Here is a 22,606-nt window from a genome sequence, read left to right as displayed (position 1 = left end):
TAGTGATTTTAAAAATTGGTAGTGAAAGTAGTGAAAAAGTAGTGAATTTAGTTAAAAAGTTCGTGAAAAAATGAGAAAAATTCAATCACGAAACAGAAACTTTCAGATCATTGGGAAAAAATTCATTTTTGATGAAGTTGGCAACTTGTTTGTTTTTTTCTAATAATAATTTTGATTGAAGTTGAAAAATATTTTGTAAGTATACAAATTTTCTTCCAATTTCTATTTTTTTACAATTTTCTCTAAAAAATTTTATTTTGTTAATTTTTTTATGTGTGTGGTAAGGAGAGGGGTCGAGTGAAGAGCTTTCTGAAAATTAGGCTGAAAAAAAGCAGTAAAAAAAGTAGCGAATTTTTTCAAAAAAAAATTCCGTTCGATGTCATGTTTTTATTTTATACCTTTTTATTCATTTTTTTTTTGTTCAAAATGTTCCTCCTAATAAATACTGACAAAATGTCTTGAAATTTAAAATTTAAAGTGATTTAACAGCAATATTTCGAGCTGAAAACTTTTTTTCATTTATAAAATTCCGAATTGAAACATATCTAGGATTTTGATGATGATGATGGATTTTTCTCTCTTTTTTCTGCGTTGAAAATTTTCAATTTTGTGGCCTTATCAATTTTTAATGGAATTATTTTGGATGCCCCTTTAAATTTGCCTCACTTTTATTCTTTTTTTTTTTTTTTTTTTTTTTTTGGAGATTCATCAAACGGATTAAAACCTTACATGAAGCATTTTATGAGCTCTTGACGTTGTATTTTGAATAAAGCATCACATTTTTGAACTTGTAGGTATGTCAAATAAGACGTAAGTATTCTATGATTTTTCAAATCAAATTATCAACAATACTAGGTGATTGAAACTATACAGATGTGAACGACTCAATCTAACAATCAATAAATTGGAAAAATTGTTTTTTTTTTAAAATATTTTAATTTACTTAAGGAGTAAATTTTTTAGAAATACAATGAATAAATTTAAATAACAACATTTTAGGTGAAATGAAAGTTTTTAAATTGGACAAAAAATAATTAAAAATAAATGCACAAAATATCTCATTTATGAGTTGATAGCTGAATAAAGGTATGTGTTGCCACATTTCGAGTGATGCAAAAAGAGTATGAAAATAAATACTCAATCCGCACGTGATTGAAATATTCATACTTTCGCTTGCTCTGCATTATTTGATATACGGGCTTCTACCATTTTCAGCAAAGAAAGTACCGGTTCGCGGAAAGGACCACCGAGCCTTTCAACCTGAAATATGTACACGATAAATGACTTATTTTAGGTACATACAAGTAAATATAAACATTTTACTCGTATCATCAATCATGAAAGTTCAAAAATATGTACTTGTATATATTAAATTCTTCAAGTTTCTGTTGACATTTCTGTTCACATACCGGGTGTTCAAGAATAAAGGATTTTGATGTTATCAAAAAGGAGAAAAATTCCCTATGCTTGAAAATTAGAAAATTGAATAATCATTTTAAAAAATGGGCGTTTGAGTAAGAATCTTTCATTTTTCATCGAATAGCAATAATTCAAAAGCAAATTTTTTTGATTGTTATTCTATTTTTTAATTTTTACTTAGGGAAATTTTTTTCCAATTTTGGCTTATCAGAACATATCAAACCCCCTTCTTCTTGGACACCCGATTGCTTTTTCAAATTTGGAAGGTTTCGTGGAACAATTTTTTGTTTGTCTTAAAAAAATATGCCAGAAAATGTATTAAAAATTTCACATTTGATCTTTTCCAAAAATATTGAAAATTCTTTCCTTTCAATTTCCAATGCAGACATTTTTCAAAAAAAACTATACCTAAAATCTAGTATATCATTATCAATTGAGTCTTCTATCACATCTTCGTGATACGAGTATATTATACAAAGGAACATTTTTTTTTTTTTTTTGCAAACTTTAATAAAATTAAGATGTATGTACTCACCAGCGAAATGATCATGTATAAAAGCGGATTCACTGCGAAATACAAATTGTCTACGCTATTATAAGTACTTGTTTCTTCTGTTGCATAAACTGGATAAACTGCACTACCAGCTAAGCACACACCGAACACAATGGCAAAAAGTTGAATCTTATTCATATTCATAACGTAACTTTTAACGTAGTATATCTACTCGTAGGTAATAGATTTATCTATCTCAAAAAACTAAACTTTACTGTATACTGAATTATGACTCGTTGTTGTCGTCTCTAGCAGTATTTATTTCATACTCAACATCAATGAACTGGAAGAGGTTATCCAAACAAAACCGTTAGTAGATAAATTGTTTTGAAACGCCCATCAACTGGAAACAAAACATATCTGTGGTGATATTAGTACGTATACAGGGTGTCCATATTGTCTGCAGTTGAGAAATAAGACGTATTTTGAGGCCGAAGAAATATTTTTTGAAGACTTCGTATGTGCTTTTGATGAATCTGCAAGGTCGAAGGAATTACAAAAAAATTAATTAAAAACAACAACAAATTGACAAAGGTCTACAAAGCAACCAGAATACTTTAGTTATTTGAGCAATGATGTTTTTTGTGAAAAAAACAACTGCGAAAATGATACATATTTTTCAAAAATGAAAAATCTTTTTGTAAGTTCAAAAGTATGTACTTTGAGAAATCGAATTCCAAAAATTATCATACTCACATATTTTGTAGTGGGTACCCACTTAATTTTCAGGCTCACCTGGAAGATGAAAATTTTTCGCTGAACTCCTTGATTCAAGATAAGCAATAAATTCGTTTAGTATGGGTACAAATACGTATGTGCATGTACCAAGACAAGACCTCTTCAGCAGTCCAAACTGGGACACCCTGTATAAATACGTTTTCATGAATGGCGGCTCCAGCCTGATAACTTATGCTATTTTAGAAGGTCATGGTTATCAAATATTCCGATCGCTAGGTTTGGTTTTAATACCTACCTATCGTACTTCTGGAATGTCAGCATCTATTGTTGAATATTTTATCTGCCCAACTTTTTAATTACTTCGCTGAAAGCGTTAATTTAGTCGATTTTTTCATTGTTTGCGACGATATTATGTTGCATCACGTTCATATTTGACGAACCATAGTCCACACCGGCGTCTCTTGAGTTCAGTTGAATAAAATCTGATCAACTGTGGAGAGGGGGGGTACGGAAGTAATTCGGTTTAAGATGTCTTTGGCAATTTTTCAAGTCTGGACAGTGTTAGAAGGCTGTGAACATTTTTTGGGTAAATTCGAAAAGTTCAAGGTGGAAACTGGGGAAAGATTTCGCCTTTCAGAAGGGTAGGGGGACTCCTTGAAGGGATAGAGCATAGTTGCAGCAATTTAGAGCACCCTGTTCAGATGTTAGATCAGTCCATCTCGTCCCACTTTTTAAAAAAACACGTTTTGGTAGGACTGGTGAAACAATGGTACCACATACGTGTACAGCCAAAATCATCAAAAATGATTTTGGCGGATTGAGCACGCTCGATAGAGCTGTTTAGAGCACTCAGTCCCTACATTTCAGCATTTCCCTCTCCCTTCATCTCATTTTTCAATTAAAAAACTTCGGTTATATGTAGCTGGTGAAATGATAGCCCTGCCGATTCAGCCAAAATCTGGTCCGTATGAATTCTCCAGGTCACTGACCTAGCAGTCTAGCCACCCAAGGTCGTCAGTCTGCCTGTCTGGTTGGCTTCTTAAGGTCATTGACCCGTCTGTCTGGTTTTTTAAGATCGTATATCTTCTTGTTTTGCCTCCAAAGATCATTGACCGGTCTGAATGGTCTTTCTAGTCGTCTATCTGTCTGTGTAATCTCTCAAGGTCATTGAACTGTGTGTCTGTCTAGCTTTCCAAGGGTGTCTGTCTTCCAGTCTGGCTCCTTAATATCGTTGTCTATCTACTGAGCCTTTCAAAGTCGTGTCTGTTTGTTCAGTTTCCCAAAGATCCAAAAATCAATTGTAAATTTCTTAATTTTAGAAATCGTGCAAATTCCCTGTTTAATGATTTAGAGAGCATGCAAGCTCCAAAGTTCTCATTTTTAAAGTATTCTGAATTTTTAAAAATATGAAAATTACTTCAAAAATCTGAAATTTTAATTGAAGAATTTTGAAGTTGAGTCCTTCTAAAAATTCAACTCTATTCATAAAGTTCATATTTTGGTACAAACTGTGGCTTCTGGGCTTCGTGTCGTATGGGCTGAAAATTCTACCCTTTTTAGGGGATGTAGGTGCTGGTGCCCCTATCAATTTTTTTCCTCTACTCCATTCTATAATCTTCCAGCTTAGTATTATCAATATTCCATCGTATAAATACGAGATATATTACCCACTAGCTGGTGGGGGACATAGCTAATACGCATAAAAATGATGCCTTTTGCGGAATTTTCGTTTTATATTTATAGTGCATATAAGTCGTAGACATTTACGTGTCTGCGTGTGTGTGTGTGTGTGTGTGTGTGTGGGTGCTGCTATCTAAATTAAACACTCCCTTATTATATCTTTTAAAACAGGATTTATGTACTTTGCAAAAAGCAAATAAACATATATACTATCAGAGGAGGGGGAATATAAATTAAACGATGCGTGAGAATATAAGGGAGAGCGTGTGGTATTTTTAGGGTACGGAGCGACTGGAACGTGCACAGGCACAGCGAGACGTAGGATGCAGGATGAGCGAGAGAGAGAGATAGAGAGAGCCCAAGCCCAGGCAATCGAAAAATATACTCGTACGTGTGCGGTGTGGTTTTCCTATCGTAGTGTACTATATTCGCCGTTATTACCGGATTTATTTCGAATGATTTACACCGACGATGGTCTGAATAAATCTAATATTGGAATATAGTTAGTATGGTATTTTGCGGCTTGGCTAGATTTTTTTGCCTTTCTCTCTATCTGTGAGCACTCGACTCACGACTCGTTTTGCTCGAAATGAAGATATATGCGTATTGATATTTGAAAGCATGTGGGAAATGGTTTTATGGTTTGTGGAAGCTGGGTTGGAGTAGTAGTGCGCGAGTTTTTTATTTTTTCAACCACCGTAGGTACAAATGTATTTGCAAAATGCTTTTAACCGCGTGTGGAAAATGTTAAAGAAAAAATGCTCAAGGGGGTAGCAGAGGTGGTGAAAATTATTCCGAGTGTATGTGTACTTTGTACCTACATACGTACCTCGTGGGAGATGCAAACTTGTTACTGCGTTGTCGTATGTGTACTCTTGTAAAAGGTATATATCTTTATACTTCTTGTAGAATATTAAAGCTCAGGGAAAACATTTCTAAGCCATTAAGCAAGCCTCTAGTATTTTACCAACGCCAAGCCGACGAATTTATTAATCCATTATGAGTATTAAATTTTACTAATAAGCCCAAAAATACAGAACCAAGGTTGACTCGTACCTTGCACTTTTATGCGTAGGAAGCACTCAAGAGCTTGTGGAACGCCAAGAATGTTTCGCTAACTTGATACAAACGCGAGGAGTGGAAATTTTGGCGTGGTGTTTTGTAAGATTTTTTTATTTTTGTCGAATGCGTCCGTTTTCTGTTGCTTTTGAATGAAAAAATTCGAGAAAGCTGACATTTTGGACAAAGGGGAATCGAAAGAAGACTCCAAAATACACCACGAGCAAAAATTTTAGGGTGTTGAAATTCATTTTTAGATTTTTGGAGAATTTTTAAAGATTCCGATTTCCCCAATTTCTCGTGAAAAAATCAACTTTTTGAATGTCGAAAAATCAACTTTTGAAGTTTCAAATTTCATTCTGAGTCTGGATCGCATGCTCTTTGAGTAGACCTATCATTTCAATCAGGGTAGATGGTTATAAAGGTTCCCTCATTGTTATACTATAGTCGTGATCAAAAAATGATATTTTTTTCTGTCCGACTGTGATGGAGGAATTTGAACTGTCCCTAACGGTTTCAAAATGGATTTTGTGACGAGGTCCATTTTCGAGTAAGCTCGGTAAAATTTTCTTATGGGGTCATTCCACGTCAATTGGGCCAAGAAGTGGTGGGGGGGGGTTCGGCGATTTTTTTGAAATTTTTCTTGTGGAAAGACCTTCCAAAGGAATGGCGCAAATCGCAGCCCTCTAGCACATTTTTAAAGGCAGCCAGGGGGGTGTCAAAGTTTTCAGTGAACCTAAAATATTATCCATTTCAGCAGTGGATTACTCGATGACCGCGATACCTACCAAAATGGAACATTTTCCCATAGTTAGGGGTTTTAAGGCTTTTTGGTGATATCATAAAAATCAGTGTTGCCACTTTTTTTCGTAGAAAAAATTAGCTCAAAAAGTTTCGAAACGTAGTTTTCATATCGTTCCGACTCTCAAAAATTTTGAAAAAAATATATGATGGACAACTTTTCATGCTGAACAACATACCTATTAAAAAATTGGGATGGTAACATGTTGCAAAGTTGATTTTAAAAAATTCAAAGTTTGCGAAAAAATGCGATTTTTTGATTTAAAACATGAAAAAAAGTTTTGATAGGTGAAGTTGACCCATTTGACCCCTATTCTTACGTATCTGTTGAAAAAGTTGAAAAATCCCGTTCACTCAATAAAATGAACTCCTCGCAAAAAAAATCAAAATACGAAAAAATTCAAAAAATCAACGAATTTTTATTTTTTTGTTGTGAGTGTAATTTTTATCAACTTCTTCACGAAATACGTCAGAAAGAGGTCAAAAAAGACAACTGAATAAATGTAAACTTTTTTTGATGTTTGAAATTGAAAATTGAATTTTTTCAGTATAACCAATAAAAAAAAAGTCTTCTTTTTTTTTTTTTATTTCATTTAATGAGCCATATACAGCAACTTATCGGCTAGAGGCTCGTATTTATGAGTGAAAAGCTTAAAATTAGGTTATACAGGAAATAAAGATAAGTATGTACATACAATTTTAAATTTTTTTTATCTAATTTTGTTGAGATTAGAAATTTAATTACTTCGTCTGTGCGAGAAGGGTTGTCAGAGAGGAGGACTTGTAGCTGGTTAGAACTTAGGTGTCTGGAGCGTTCATTCTGGTAGGAAGGGCAGTCTATTAGTAAATGAGCAATGTTTAGGGGGATGTTGTTGCATTCTGGGCATAACGGAGGAGGCTGTTTCAGGAATATGAATTGGTGAGTGAGAAGGGAGTGGCCAGTCCTGAGTCGCGTGAGAAGAACCTCAGATTTACGTTGATGTTGCTCAGAAGTTTTCCATAAAGATGTGGTGTTTTTAATGCTTTTGAGTTTATTTGAACTTGGGACTTGAGACCATGAAGATTGAAATACTTCGTGCATTAGTCTTTAGGAATGGAGTTTCAAATCAGATAGAGGGATTGGTATGTTGGCAAGGGGGAGGTGGAGGTGTGCCTGTTTGGCTGTTTTGTCTGCTAGCTCATTTCCTTGAATCTGGGAGTGTGAAGGTATCCAACATAGTATGGGTATGTTATTTTGGAAGAGTTGAAGGAGTTCAATGATCTCAAGTAATATAGGGTGTGAATATTTTGACCTATAGTTTTTTATTGATAAAAGAGCAGATAAAGAGTCAGTAAAAATTATGACATTATTTAAAGAAAAATCAAGGGAATATGAAATTGCAGATTTAATTGCATATAGTTCTGCAGTAAGGATAGTGCAAAGGGAGGGGAGAGCAATGGCGATAGATACATCGCCATGAATGATTGCACATCCAGTGAATTGTTGAGTTTTTGAACCATCAGTATATAGACTGAATTCTTCGTACTTGTCAAGAAGGAGAAGAAAATGTCTTTTAAGTATGATGGAGTTGGTGTGATTTTTGTTAAATTCTGTCAAGGATAGGTCAATAATAGGGTTAAAAGATTGCCAAGGTGGGATAGGGTTTACTAACAAGTGGTGTATTTTAATGATATTTTCTTCAATTTGTTGGAGAAAAGATTGGAATTTTACAGATAGTGAATGTATAGGAATTATATATTCCAACTTTAAGTTGAAGTCAGGGTTTGATTTTATCTTCTCTCACATGGAAATGTTGCATTTTAGAAAAATCAGTAGAAAAAATATATTTTGAGATTGGCAGTAATCGATATATGTATTATGACTTTCGTTAGAACACATAAAATTGAGTAAACATTATAACACTTACAAATACTTGTAGTTGAAATTTAAAAAAAAAAAAATTAAAAAGATACAAAACAACTTTGTATAACACAAAGAAATTAATTAAAAGAAATTCAAACTTCATGCTTAATAACAGTAAATTGCTTTAGAGAGTTGCTTTTTAGTACAATGTGAAATTTTAGTGAATTACAAGTACATATACTATACTATTCACACTGAGTTTTGTAAAAAAAAATTATTAAAGTTGCTTATAAAATACCTAATGAATAAAAAAATGAAAAAACGAGAACAATAAAACAATAAAAAAATAAATGAAAAAAAATGCAGTGAGAAGGTAGAATGTCGAGACTTATCAAAATACTTGATTAAAAACATCACATTTTCAAAGTGGTGTATATAGATTTTTATCACAAAAACAAAATAAGTAGGTAGGTACCTATACTTATTGATTTGATTATCATAATAACTTGTAGACGAACTGTTACTGATTTCAAATAGACTGTGGTAGGATTATCCGCTGGATTCCGGCTCGACATATCGGACATTTTTGATTGTTTTCTGCAATGTAGCTTAGTGCACATCCTATGCACATGCAAGCGTGTCCACAATCAACGATTACGGAGTTCGCTTCCTTCCCCATGCAAATACTGCAGGTACGAGTCCCTGCTGGGAGAGTACTGTCAGGATTCCACGTCTCACTGATCGGTATTTCTGGGATGATCACTTCATCGTAACAACGAATCGGAGTGCCACAATTCCTCCTAGTTCCATTTACTATCGGAGACTGTAGGAAAAAAAAATCTTATTAGTTGGGAATAAAAAACAAGCAATTTCGAAAAACTGGAATTATCAGAAAATGAAAACAAGTCAAGTTACCATGCAATTGAGTTCGTTCTGAATGCGTTTGATTTGTTGCTGGGCTACTACGGTATCATTTAAGGCCATCGCAGTCTGCAACTCGAGCACCTCATCTGGTTCATCGTTTTTCTGGAATACATGAAGGGTCTGGATATCGTTAGCCGCTTCCTCTAGTTCGTCTTTGGCTTCCTGGAACTCCCTGGTTATCCTTCCTAGTCTGTTTTCTCTTCTAATCAGCTTTCTGAGCTGGTATTGAAGACACAGTCGGTGTTTTCGAAGCATATGCATAGATGCTGATAAAGCAGCACTTTCTTCGATAGTTTCTTCACTCAGTCGCATGATGCCTCGTATCTGAAAGTACATAAAATGAGATACATTGTGTTAGTCGAAGTGTGTATTTGTGTAAGAGACAGAGGATTGAGCTAGAAGGTTTGATGGTTTTATATAATATGTAGGTAGGTACTTACTTTTGTACTGGTGGATTTGCGGCTACTTTTAGGCGTTGATTTTGGTTTCTTCATTTCGAATATTTCAGACTGTAAATTAACAGAAAAGACAATCAGAAAATTTATTTTAGTGAACATATTAATTTATTTTTATTTTTTTAATTTAAAGCAATAAAAATATTTTACAGTTATTGATGCCATTGATGGAATTTTTCACAATTTTTTGGATGAAAAGATGAAATCCTTACTATTACCAAATTGGTTCAAACTCGCCGAGAAAATTAGTTTTTATGTCAAACCATCTCCAGAAAATGTTTAGAGCCCCCCTCGCGTAATTTGATCGAATTCTTCCCAACATTCATTATTTTCCATCTCTGAAGGGTGTAATTCGAAAATTTCGAAATTCTCACAGAAAATAGTCACTCGGTAAGTAAGTGTATGTGAAAAAATTTTTTCAAAATAATTTTGCATAATTTGATGTTATTTTCGAATGGGGAGGAGGGTTTCATTATTTTTCGCCTTTACAGGGTGTCTACAGCACGAAAAAAGTACGAATTTACGAAAAAAGCACGAATTTACGAAAAAAGCACGAAATTTGAAAATGACCCAAAAAAGTACGAAAAAACGTCAAAAATGTACGAAATTTACGAAATTTGTACGAAATTTTGAAAGGATTCCATTGTTAATTTGCCTGCCGACAAAATCACCAATATATCCTCAAAATTCTTATTTTTTCAAAAAATTTTTCCCTCGCTTCGCTCGGGCTTGGGATTTTTTTTTCTTTTTAAAAATTGAAATTCTTGAAAAAGTATTCAATTTTTATATGTGGTTTCAAAGTGAAAAAATAAAATTCTCACATACTTCTCGAAATACATTTTTTCAATAGTTTTCACTTTCACTGGCGCCTGTTCTCTGACTTTTAAAAAAAAATCAAAATTCACATCCTAGAAAAATCTTTCCAATTCGAAAATTTTAAAAACCAAAAAACGAACTCTTTGCATTAAAAAACATTGTTTTTTTATACCTAGCTCTTTCAAAATACGAATTTTCAAAAGTTTTTGCCCTCGCTTCGCTCGGGCCTTTACTTTTACTTTCCGATCAGCGCGCAGCGATGTAAGGGAAGTATTGTAATCGACCGGTTTTTCGATTTCGAGTTTTTTACGGAATTACACGTTTTGAGGTCCAAAAAGACTTTTGAGACTATTTTGAGCGTGATGTTCCGTGTGTGTGTATGTGTGTATGTATGTGCATATGTATGTGCACAAAAGTTTGTGAACACGATTGCGGACGCCCTAATTGAGATACTAAGTTGAAACTCGCACCTAATGATAGGTCCCATTGAAGGATGTCATAATAAGCTTTTCAGCTTCGTATATAAAATCAGAAAAAAATTACGAGCATTTTGACGCGAAAACTCATGGCGTTCCCTATTTAATGGTACGTCAGTGACGTCACAGAAAACTAGTTGTTATCCTTAGCGCAGTGAACGCGAAGGCGCGCTCCAGATGTTAAGAAAAAGGTGAACCTTTTTCATGTATACAACGAATAAGTGTGCATAAACGGCTAGGTTTTTGTGCCAAGTGCTTCCCAACGTTCGGAAAGTTTTGTGATGCTTGCATCACGGTTTATTTTTTCACAGCGTCGTTTTCAAGTCTTTTGAAATCAAATTTTCAAATTTTTTTCTTCTTTTAAAATAGGAAAAAGAAATCACATTTGAGCCCCCAAAAATTCAAAACAGAAAGTGAAAATTTTTGTAAGTCTTATGATTATGACATCAATCAGCAAAATGAGTATTTTTTCCCTATTTCTGTTCAACAATTTTCAATCAAACCCCTCCTCTTCTCAAAAGACCTCTATGGGCAAATTATATTCGTTTCGGTCTCGCATTGGCTCTTGACGGCCCAGATCACACTGCTCAGCACGTTCAAATTTTGATTTTTGTGGCCGAAATGACATGATATACCCCCTCCCCTCCATGTAGATTCAAAGTATGATTATTAAAAATACATTGTACGAAAAAAATACGATAAAAGTACGAAAAAGGTACGAAATTTTGTTTTTTGGATTTAGTAGACACCCTGCTTTAAAACTTCTAGGTAAATATTTTCAAAAATTGTACTTACGTCAAAAAATACAAAAAGTGATCGTTACTGTTTTGCAATTTTTTTTTTTTTTTTTTTTTTTTGCTTCTACGTCCCTTCCCAGGTTTTATAGGAAAGAAAAAATCCCTAATAATGTTACGAGTAGCATTCCAAATTGAAATTAAGTAGATTGTGTAAGTCGTGTCGAAAAACCTCATTGTAAGTTTTAAAACATTCAAAACAAAATCTAAATCAAATTTTTACGTCAGAAGACGTATAAAACAAGTATCGTAGGTAGTTATTTTCCAAGGAAAAATCTCCATTAATCCTCCAACTATTTTGGAGCCCCCTCTCCTCAAGTTTTATTTTTTTTTCAAAAATGAAATAAATCAAAGTCTGGCAAAAATGTTGAATATTTTTCATATTTTTATTACCTCTTCTTTAATGAAAAAACCTTCAATTCCCCCTCCCCCCCAACTGGTTCACTTTATATTGAGCCCTTCTTTTTTGGAAATTGTTCATTTTTGATAAGAATGTTTCCGATTGAATCGATAACCTTCTTTTCAAAGAAAATTTTCCTTCGGTCACTATAGTTCGTTTCGAGACGAGGGCACTGGGAAAACATTGCTTGGGGCAGTGGAAGGTTTATTGTCAGAGGGGCAGGGGCCATTTTGTAGAGAAATTCAGGCTCAGAAATCAATCATTTTCATACATTTCATTTTTTTTTTTTTCATTCTTTTCTTTTCCGAAGGCTTTCATACTGGGAGATCAACACTGCTTGAGAAACCGCCAAAAGTCACTAAAATGTCAAAACTCTTTCTTCAAAATTTTGACTCTTTATAATATCTCTGAAAGAATGTCCAAAAAGTCTCAGGTTGCTGAACATTTAAATTTTTCTCGAAAATATTGACTTTGAAGATCTAATTAAGCAGGGAAAAAATGACGAAAAACCACTTTTTTACGTTTCCAATTTCTGACCATATTGCAACCAATTCTATGGCTCTTCCTCTTTTTTTGCACAAATTAAAATTTTCAAACCCCCCTTCCTCTCCATAAAATTCCTAGAATATACACAACTGACTTTTTTTTGTAGGTATACAATACATTTTCACTCATGCATCTATCTAGGGGCTATTTTTTTGTGAAAGTTTCAAAATTTTTGGATCATATTGTAGCTCTAGGGATGAAAAATACCGAATTTTGAGCATGTACGGTCATATTACTCGGATGGGTAGTGAAGGGGGAGGCTTGGCTTAGAAAAAATTCCGATATAGTTTGACATCTGAACTATAATGTAAAGAGAACAAACTGAGAACCCCTGAAAAACCGGATTTTGCGCCTTCAGTGAATTTCCAACTTATTCAATCTCAACACTACGACAAAGAGTAACTCCTACGCAATTTCTGAAAATTTTGCAAACTTATCTATTGTCTGCCTCTCTGTTTGGCTTTTTATATTCAACTCGACATTTCACTGCTCATTCAATTCTAAAATTAAAAAATTTTTAATTTAATCCGAAACTCGTTCGAAATCGTAAAAAAACTCGGAAATAAATTTTTGAAAAAAAAAATGAAATAAAAAGAGAGAGAATAAACCTATAACATTTTTTTGTCGTCGTACCCGCATAACTTTATAATTCAACGCGACGAGTTGAAAATAATGGCAAAGTTTTTAACCATTATTGCGGAAAATTGGCTCATTTTTGTTTTTCCAATTCGCCCTTTTTATCGCGAAACTGTCAAATAAAAATTACCCAAATGTCAAACAGCCTATTCGCTAATTAGATTCGGACAAAAAAAAGAAACACGAAGTACGTAAAATAAATTATGAAAAAAAAATCTAAACGGAAAAAATTGGTTGAAAAAATTAAATATTTACCATCTCGAACACCGACAGGAAAATTAATGCAGGAAATAACTCCGAAGAAAGAAAATAAACGTAAAATAGTTGAGAAAAATCAACGTGAAAAATGACACAAAAAGTAAAACGATGAACGAATAAAACTCAAAAAACAAAAATTAACGATGAGGTAACTAATTACACGAGCACAAATAATCGAACCTTGCTAATAAAAATTTCACTTCTCGATCTCTTCAAAACGCCAACCGAAAATCCAAAATTAGACTTAGAAGTTGTGCTCATGTCCATCAGCTTATATACTCGTTGTTATCGAGGACTTCCTACCCTAGCGCTCGGTTTCCATAAACAACTCAGGGTGGTATGACTCATCCCTTGGCATCGTACAGTCTTCAGTTGAACAGGTTGTCGTCAGCGAAGGAAGATAAGATCATTAGTCAAAGTGTCAACTTTGTTTACCAGTTTTTACCCTTTCTTATTATTTGTCCATTTTGTTTACCAAAGTTCACTTTTAGAAATGACGTTGTTAATGTAAAAACACCCTTTGTTAAAAATTAGGTACAGGTTTAAAGGTCACTTATTTTTTTTTTATTGAATACCATGCGAACTGAATTGGTAAACAAGTCGTAGCCGTACGTATTAAATTAATGTTATGGCTGGTTGTGCTATAGGTAGCTAAATAATTTCGCGATATTTTTATAAATTAACGTATATAGAAAAGCGATTGAAAAATTCACGAGGTAACAGAAGACGTGGATACAAGGTTTAAGAAATAAATCACCCAGAAAGTGAAAAATGTTCAAATAGCGGATTTTAGACGTTTACGGGGGTGTTAGACGAGTTTGCAGCGAGATGAGGGGTGCAAAAGAACATTAAATACTGCGAAGCAGATTTTTTAAAACTCTTCAATCTACACGAAGTACAGCACAGCACAACAAGAGATGAGATGAGGTACACAGGATGAGTAGGTATACGAGAAGAGCGAGCCAAAGAGATGTAAAAAGAAACGACTTTAAACATCCAAATGTACGAGCATCATTATCGAGTAAAATTGAGAACGAAAGAAGTTTAAGTGTATCATTTTTACGAGCCATGCCCTTATCACTTCTTTTTTTTTTACAGCGAAGAGGTTTAAAAAAGAAGGTAATTAAATAGGTTAATAGGGTGTCCCTTTGAAGAGCAAAGACAAGAAAGAGCATAGTTATATTTAATAACCACGTACTTTTTTGCTCTTTTTTTGAAGAAAAAAAAGTAATAAGGCCTCTTGTGGTGTGTTATTACATTCGGTGTTTTTTTTTTTTTCGTTTTTTGTAGGTTACCGTGTAACCAAATTAGGGTAGAATTTCTCAGCAACAGTTTTTCTTCTTTTCGCGTTTACCCTTTTTACGTCTACTTTGCTGACTTTTATGATGGGAATTTCTTTATAGATATGAAATGTAAGGGGTTTTATTTTTTATTTTATTTAAGAAGGTAAAGCGAGAATTTTCTTTGGTAGATTGACCTGACCCAGATGGTTGAGAATTTTTTTTTGCGTGGGGGATTGTTTGTGTGAATTTTGAATAAGTTTTCCAAGATGAATAATATTTTGAATGATAATAATAAGGTAATGTGATGATGGGAAATTTGGAAAATTGTTCTCGTAGCGTATTTTTTTGAACAAGTCATGAGTAGGTAAGGTACCGATGCTGTACGGTTTTGATTCAAAAATTTGCTCGTGTTTGTTTTTTTTTTCAATGTTTCGAAAATTATTTGATCTGTTCAGAGTACTATGGATATTCTGGCAACTTTCAAGGATATTTTGATGATTTATTTTAACCGAGCATTGGAAATTCAGATGCAAATTCAGCTTTCCTATTCAAATTTTATCAAGGTAAAGTAATTTTTATCCAGGATAATGACCATAATTTTTGAAGGAAAAAAATGGAGAGATAACGAACCTTTTTTCAATCATTGATTTTTTATTTTCAGCATACCAAGATTTGCTTCGATTATTTATTTATTTATTTTTTTGAAGGAAGGGAAAATAATGGTGTATGAAGCGTCGTTTTAATTCTATAAATTATAAAAATTTCAAGTTGAAATTATCACGTCTTGTAGTTGTTTCCACCAGAATCATCTTTGGCAATTGTCTTCCAACAGTTCATTGAAATCAACCAAAAAATCCGGGGCTTTTCAAAAAATATCAGAGGGAGTAAATTCACTGAAAATGAGCTTAGTGGATCAAAAAAACATTATTAAAAGCGTTTTTGAGGAAAACTTTTCCAAAATTTTTCACGTATGACACCTTCTAAAAAGGAGTAAAACTGAAAATGAATCGAAAGCGAAATGTTTTGGGTTTATTTTATGATGTTCTATTTCAAAATTCAGTAAAGATCAAAATTTGAACAGGTTTGTATTTTGTTTTTTCGCATTTTTCATCGAATATGTTCAATTTATTTTTTAAACTTTACTTATAGGTATGTAGTTTGAAGTGTATAAAAATAATCGAATTTGGTTGCTGAAAATGAGAAAGCTGCAAAAAATCTCAGATTTGTGAACAAGTCAGTTAATAGTTTAAGAGAGAGTGTGCAGTTGCTTTTCAAATCTAGTGAATGAAAGGGGGAGGGGGGGTTAGAGAATATTTCAAAATGTTGAAAATGGATTTTTGATTGGAAGGAGGGGGGATTATATTTTCAAAAGTCCTCGGATATTCTCTCGAATATGTGCATTTTCTCGAATAGAAAACCCCAAATTGCATCCCAAATGCACAAAAGTGGGCAAAAGTTCGATTTTTTGCCAAAATTGCGCCGAAGACATTTTTTTTTTTTTTTTTGGTAAATTTTTATGGAAAAACTTATTTTTTGCCGATTTCTGAATAAAATTGACAAGAAAAACCGGTTTGTTTTCAGAAATGGTCATCAAGGTAAATGACCAAAACATTTCTATCATTTTCAACGAAGATTGCAAAAAAGTACCATTTTTTTGGCCAATAACTTCCAAAAATTCGTGCTTTTCTTCCAAAATAATAAGTTTTGCTTTTTGCAAAAAATTGTCAAAATTCTCGGTTTTTTGCTAAAAGTTTTAAAAAGTTTTATTTTATCCCAAAAATGTTTCAAAAGTTTTCCCTATCGCTGAAAATTTTAGCTTTTTTGCAGTTGAAAAGTCTCGATTTTTTACTTAAAATTGCCATAAGACAAGTTGCAAAGTGAAAAATCTCATTTTTCGAAAAAAATGGGGAAAAAATGTACGTACTGTATTACTCTCAAAAATTGTTGATTTTTACTCCGGCATAGGTATTTGCCAGAAATTGACAAAGTATCTATTTTTGCCGATAATTCTCATAAAATTCTTCTGTTTGCCAAAATTGTCAAAATCCTGATTTTTCCCGAAAATTGTGAAAAAAATCCTCGCGTTTTAACAAAATTTCTAAAAATAATCATTTTTACAGAAAAATTCGAATTTTTACTTTTTTTAAAAATATTGTCCAAGCGTCTCGATTTTTTTCCAGAAACTGTCAGAAACCCATTCCTTTTCTTAAAACTGTCAGTCTCGTCTCATTTCTCCAAGAATTGCCTTTTCGTCAGAAATTGTCAAAATCCTTACTTTGCTGACAAAAAATTGTCAAAAAGTCTCAATTTTTCATTAAAAAGTTTCAAAATTAAGTAGGTAAATAAACTTCCGGTCTGTATGTACCTACATATTAGAATGTTTTGCCCGCATTTTGTCATTTTTTTGGCTACTTTTCAATGACTTTTTGGTTACTTTTTCGAGCTTTTTCAATTACAAAATTACATTTTTATGGGGAAACGTTGAGTACGAACTCTGCTTTCGCAGTTTCGCTTCATTCAGGGCTCTTTACTTTTTTTATTTTCAAAATTAAAATTTTTAAAAACTCATCATTCGAATTCAAAAAATTTTGGATCAAAAGATATAAGTTGAACAAACTTTTTCAAACATTGTTCTTACCTCTCAAAACCCAAATTTTTGATAGCTTTTGCCCTTATTGCTTCGCTCCGCCCAATTCTTATTTCCATGCTAACAAAAAAATTCCCAGCTTGAAATTTCCATAAGCTTAAAAATGAAAATAACAATTTTTTAATGAACTTAACTTAATGTGAGTACTGAGTACTTACCATATCACTTGGCAAAATTGTCATTTCATCTTTTATTTGTACATATTTCATACTCAATTGTTAAAAAGCAAAAAAAGAAACGAAGGAAATTGAAATGTTTAAAAATTAAAATAAAAACTAAGAAAAAAAGTAATGCCCCGCCCCCACAAAAAAAAGAAAAATGTATTGAAGTGAGATAAAACAAATATGGTTGAAAAGGAATTAAAAGGAATTCCTGATGAATAAATGAAAAAATAAGTAAAAAATAAAACAATAAAAAATGATGACAGAAAAGTTATGGGAATCGATAAATCCAATAAAAAATAAGATATACTTAATTATGAAAAAGGAATGAAAAAGAATAAAATGTTAAAAATTGATGAATAAAAGAAAAAATGATGAAAAGTGACATCAAGAAAAAATGCAAAAATAAAACTGAAGACAAAAAATTGAAAGTAAAACATAAAAAAAAAAAAAATTATAATAATAAATGAGAATTTAAACAAACAAAATTAAACGACATACATCTAAACAAAGAAAAACTGAAATTGAATCGAAAAATGAAAACCTTGAGATGAAGGATTTTTTACATTGGAAAAAATTGTTGCCAGTTCATCAACAATTTTGAACGTTCAGGGGAAATATTTTCAACTTTTTCAGGGGAAAGGGGCGCGAGCCGGGGTCGTGGTGGAACACCCTAGTATAAATAATTAAAGAGAAGGTTAGATTTTACTAAGGAACTCATCTACATAATGAAATGCCTCCTTTATAATAGCCATTTTTGAACAGCTTTTTTAAACAACTTACAATTAGTATTATGAATATCTCTGATTTGTGAAGGAGGCTATTGAAGATTTTGACTGCCTTAGTATCTATTCCTTCCCTGTTGACTTTAGTCCTCATTGATCGGAAAAAATTGAGTTTATCCCTCTGGTGTTACAGTTATGGGTCAGTACTGAAGGCTGAATAATTTTTTAAAAAATCATTATTGATACCTGTAGTGTATATAGGGATGCTATTATAATAATTTTTTCGTCAATTAAGGTTTGTTTACAGGATTGGGAAGGGGCTATGTTAAACATTGTGCTAATAATTCTCTTTTGGATAAGGAATATCCTATCTAGAAGGGTTTCGTTTTCTCTCCAGAATGCAAGTCCATATGACATATTAGAGTAACACAATCCATAGTAAGCTACGTTTAGTGATGTGATGAATCAAACTTCTGTCGCTGATGGAATTGGACCCCACCCTCTTTTCTGATAAGTAAGTGGACTTTTCATCTGTTGTGATAAACTGATTTCGATCTTGAAACATTTGAAAAAAGAAATCAGAGTGAAAACGTCTGTTAGTATGGTACTCCAGTTCGAAATAGGGTTTAAAAATAACCGCTCCTTGCCCACCAAAACTGTTTATGAGTATCATGTATGGATAAAGAATGTTTCTCAAAAATTGATAAATGATGTAAAAATGACCATATGAAGAGGTGGAGAGGGTTATGGGCAGTATAAACCTTTAAAAAAGTAATCATTGTAATAGATTACTTATTTTCTGCGGAGGGAAATTCGTTCAGGAAAAAAAGAGACGCTTTAGATTTAGATAGGTAATAACTCGCAAGAAAGAGGTACTAAAAGTTCTGGATACACGTGAGATGGTGGTTGGTAGCAACGAGTGAAGGAGAAGGGAGGGGGTAACAAAATGCAAGTAAATTTGTATCCCAAACAACACCTCGCTCGCTCGGAGTGTGATATAGCTTTGAGCGGTTGTACATACTATGTGTGTGGTAGCGGTTTTATTTGTAATGTGTACCTACAGTACTCGTATAAGGGGGTCTATAGATCCCGCGAGCATCGTTTAACATTTGCCGGATAAAATTAATCGTTGGGTTTTATTGTTTTTGTTTGCAGAGATATTACCTGTACAGAAGCCTGGCTATATTGAGTATAGCGATGGGAGGCCTGCTAATTATCCGATTCTACGTTACGGATGGCAACAATTTACCAACGTTCGCATCGTCCGATAATCCAGTATCGAAATCGAAATCGTTTTTTACGAGGACGTTAACGTTTCTGTATCTTCCGGTTTTTAATTTCACGTTACTGCTGTGCCCTTCGAAGTTGAGCTTCGATTGGTCGATGGACGCTATACCGCAAATAACGTCCATATTCGATAGCAGAAATATATTAACGTTCGGTTTCTACACTGTCGGCTGTAATTTCGTTAAAACGTGCCTGCTTCATACGGTTTTTAATTCGAGCGCCGATCGAATCGATTACAAATCGAAATACCACGAGAAAGCGATCGCCGCTAATGGCATTTGCGCCAGTAGCAAAGACTACTGGACGCCTAAAATGACCCGAACTAGTTCGAAAAGCAGCAACGGGTTCGCGCCGACCAAAAATGGTTTCAATCATTTGAATGGGTTCGCGGATAAGTACAACGGTCATGCCCACGCGATATCGTCCGCTCATCGAAAAACGGACCAGAGACGTTATTACGAAATTTATTTAATAAGTATATCGTTACTAGTTCTTCCATTTTTGCCGGCGACCAATTTGTTTTTTTATGTCGGATTCGTCGTCGCAGAACGTATACTTTATATACCGAGCGTCGGGTATTGTTTTTTTATCGCTGTTAGTTTCGACGTGCTGCAGAGGCGATTTAATTTTAAGTATTTTCGCGTTTTGTTTTCGTTATTCATTATCGTATTAAGTGCTAAAACAATATTAAGAAATGAAGACTGGCACGACGAGGAGTCGCTGTACAAATCCGGCGTCGAGATCAATCCACCCAAAGGTAAGAGAATTTTTAGGATTTTACTTACTAGGTATTAGATATTTAGGTATTGCAGTGGGAGTTTTTCTGCTCTCGATCTGAATATGTGTAGAAGGGTGAAATATAAGCCATTTTTCTCATAATTTGATTCCTCATGAAAGTCTACAGTCTATCTCACCAAAATTCCTCGCGTTGAGTTGACCGAAACTTTTGCGAACTAAGAAAATTTAGCTGATTATTTTTGTAGATTGATGGTTTAGAATGTCTGATAAAAGGTATTAGGGTCATTCCATGCCAAATCGGCGGATTTTTGCACGAGGGTTCTTCGATTTTTCTCAAAATCATATCACGTGTAGAGGTCATCAATCGATGACGAATGACGCAAACCGGACATTTTTTCGATTTTTATTGACGGATCTGTGGCGCTTCAAAGTTATCCAAAATGGCCGAAAATTGAAAAATTCAGTTGCAGATTACTCCGGTTACGTGGTGTATATAGAATTTTGAACTTTTTTTCAAATTGTAGTACTTTAAAAAAGTAATCGACGAATGATGTCAAAATCAGTGTTGCCACTTTCAAAAACCTAAAAAAATCGATTTAAAAACTTATAATTTAAATTTAATTAATTTTTAGTGCTTTTTATGTAGAATAAAATATCAAATAATTGAACTGCCATTTTTTTTCATTTTCGAGAAAAAAAAATGACAAGTCTTACATTTATTGCAAAAGTACCATCAGAAACCTAGAAAATGAAATTTTTTGTATTTTCGAAATATTTCACCAATGTGTAGACGAACATGTGAAAAATATCCTCCTCCCCCCCACCCACCCCAATTTGTCAACGAATTGACGAGAAATGCCATTTTTTCTGCTATAATTTTATTTTAATTGTGAAATACTCGTATATTGAAAAACTTCGCCGCCGTTTTAAACAAAAGCAGGAACCCAGAAAATTAATATTTCTGAATTTTTGAAATATTTCACCAATATGTGGACGGACATGTGAAAAAAATCTGCTCCCCCCCACCAATTCGTCAACGAATATTGACGAGAAAATGGTGCGCATGGCGTTTTACAACAAAACTATGAACATATCAAGAGTTGAAAGCAGTGATTTCGTAGTCATTTTCAACGAGGAATTCGAATCCGATGCCTTTTTTTCGCCAGGCCCCCCCGGGGGGGGTGCTACCAAAATCAAATTTTGTAAAAATGAACAAAAATCGAGGGTTATGTCAAAATACAGGTTTTTTGGGTCGAGAAACACGAATCTGAGGTACTTTTTTCCTCATTCCCCTTGAGGGCCCTTGGGGAGGTGCTACCGAAATCAAATTTTGTAAAAATGAAAAAAAAATCGAGTAAGCACACCTAAATTCTACACACTTAACACACGTTTTCTCGCAATCGCGGTTTTGAAGCGAGTTGAATAAAAGAACCTATGCCTTATTCACTTACAATTATTTCGCGTTAATTTAGTTGAAGTGTAGTCGCGTTTACGTATAATCAAAAAGTAGACGTTTTGATTTTTCGATCCTCGTAATTGTATATGTTCTCGTTCGTATAAGATATTTCGTCTCAAGGACCTCAGATTCGTGTTTCTCTGCCCAAAAAACCTATATTCTGACATTTCACTCGATTTTTTTTTCCAATTTCACAAAATTTGATTTTGGTAGCACCTTCAAGGGGTCTGAGGGAAAAAAAGACCTCAGACTCGTGTTTTTCGATCCAAAAAACCTATATTTTGACATATCACTTGATTTTTTGGTAGCCCCCCCCCCCGATATTCCTTTCAAAAATTCACTCTTCATTGAAATCAAATTTGGACGTGTGTTCAGTAGATAGTTGCCCTACCTTGTGAGGAATAATTTTTTTATTCGAGTAGTAAAATATTTTCTTCTGTTCTTCATTGGATTGCTGAGATTGGCCATCGGCCTCGTGCTGGCGTTATCCAAGCCGTCTGGCAAAAAAAAAAGGCATCGGATTCGAATTCCTCGTTGAAAATTACTACGAATCACTCATTTCAACTCTTGATATGGTCATAGTTTTGTTGTAAAACGTCATGCGCGCCTTTTTTCGCCATCCGAGTCACTGTGCATTGTGCGGTCCCCACTTATTGTGGATTCGTTTATAATGGAAATCACCCGTTTAATACGATCCAAATGACTCAGGCCTGGTTTTTTCTGCCTATACCTAATTACACAGAAAATCACTCGTTTAATGTAATTATGCTCTCCGATTAACAGAATCAATTCGTTATCATCGCTATTCTTATCGAAATGTTTCGTAATTCATTTTCGTTGTCTTAGATTTATCATCTTATCTTTTCATTCAGCGAATTCACGAGTATTGTAGTTTTAATTCCGTCTACATAAGCGTGGCCGACTGCAATATGACATTTTTCGAGAAGTTCAAATATTTCGACGAAAATATT

At 33.6% G+C, this 22,606-nt stretch overlaps 2 protein-coding genes across 2 annotated transcripts in view; one reads left to right on the top strand and one right to left on the bottom strand.

Moving 5' to 3' along the window:
• Positions 1-22,606, top strand: part of LOC135842966 (protein O-mannosyl-transferase TMTC2-like) — a 533,307-nt gene that overhangs the window by 378,574 nt on the left and 132,127 nt on the right. The window contains exon 4 of the mRNA XM_065360664.1: positions 19,310-20,198. Coding sequence (XP_065216736.1) covers positions 19,310-20,198 — 889 coding nt within the window. The remainder of the gene's footprint in view (positions 1-19,309; positions 20,199-22,606) is intronic.
• On the bottom strand, positions 6,877-13,459 carry LOC135845335 (uncharacterized). The gene is made up of 4 exons (XM_065363824.1): positions 13,336-13,459; positions 9,398-9,466; positions 8,949-9,281; positions 6,877-8,856 (listed from the first exon to the last, which is right to left on the bottom strand). The coding sequence occupies exons 1-4, from the start codon at positions 13,336-13,338 to the stop codon at positions 8,563-8,565; spliced, it is 699 nt and encodes a 232-aa protein (XP_065219896.1). The 5' UTR covers positions 13,339-13,459; the 3' UTR covers positions 6,877-8,562.

The sequence above is a fragment of the Planococcus citri genome, chromosome 4, assembly GCF_950023065.1.
Source record: "Planococcus citri chromosome 4, ihPlaCitr1.1, whole genome shotgun sequence".
Classification (NCBI taxonomy): domain Eukaryota; kingdom Metazoa; phylum Arthropoda; class Insecta; order Hemiptera; family Pseudococcidae; genus Planococcus; species Planococcus citri.
Note: the sequence above shows the minus strand (reverse complement) of the source record. Positions and strands in the feature narration are given on the sequence as shown.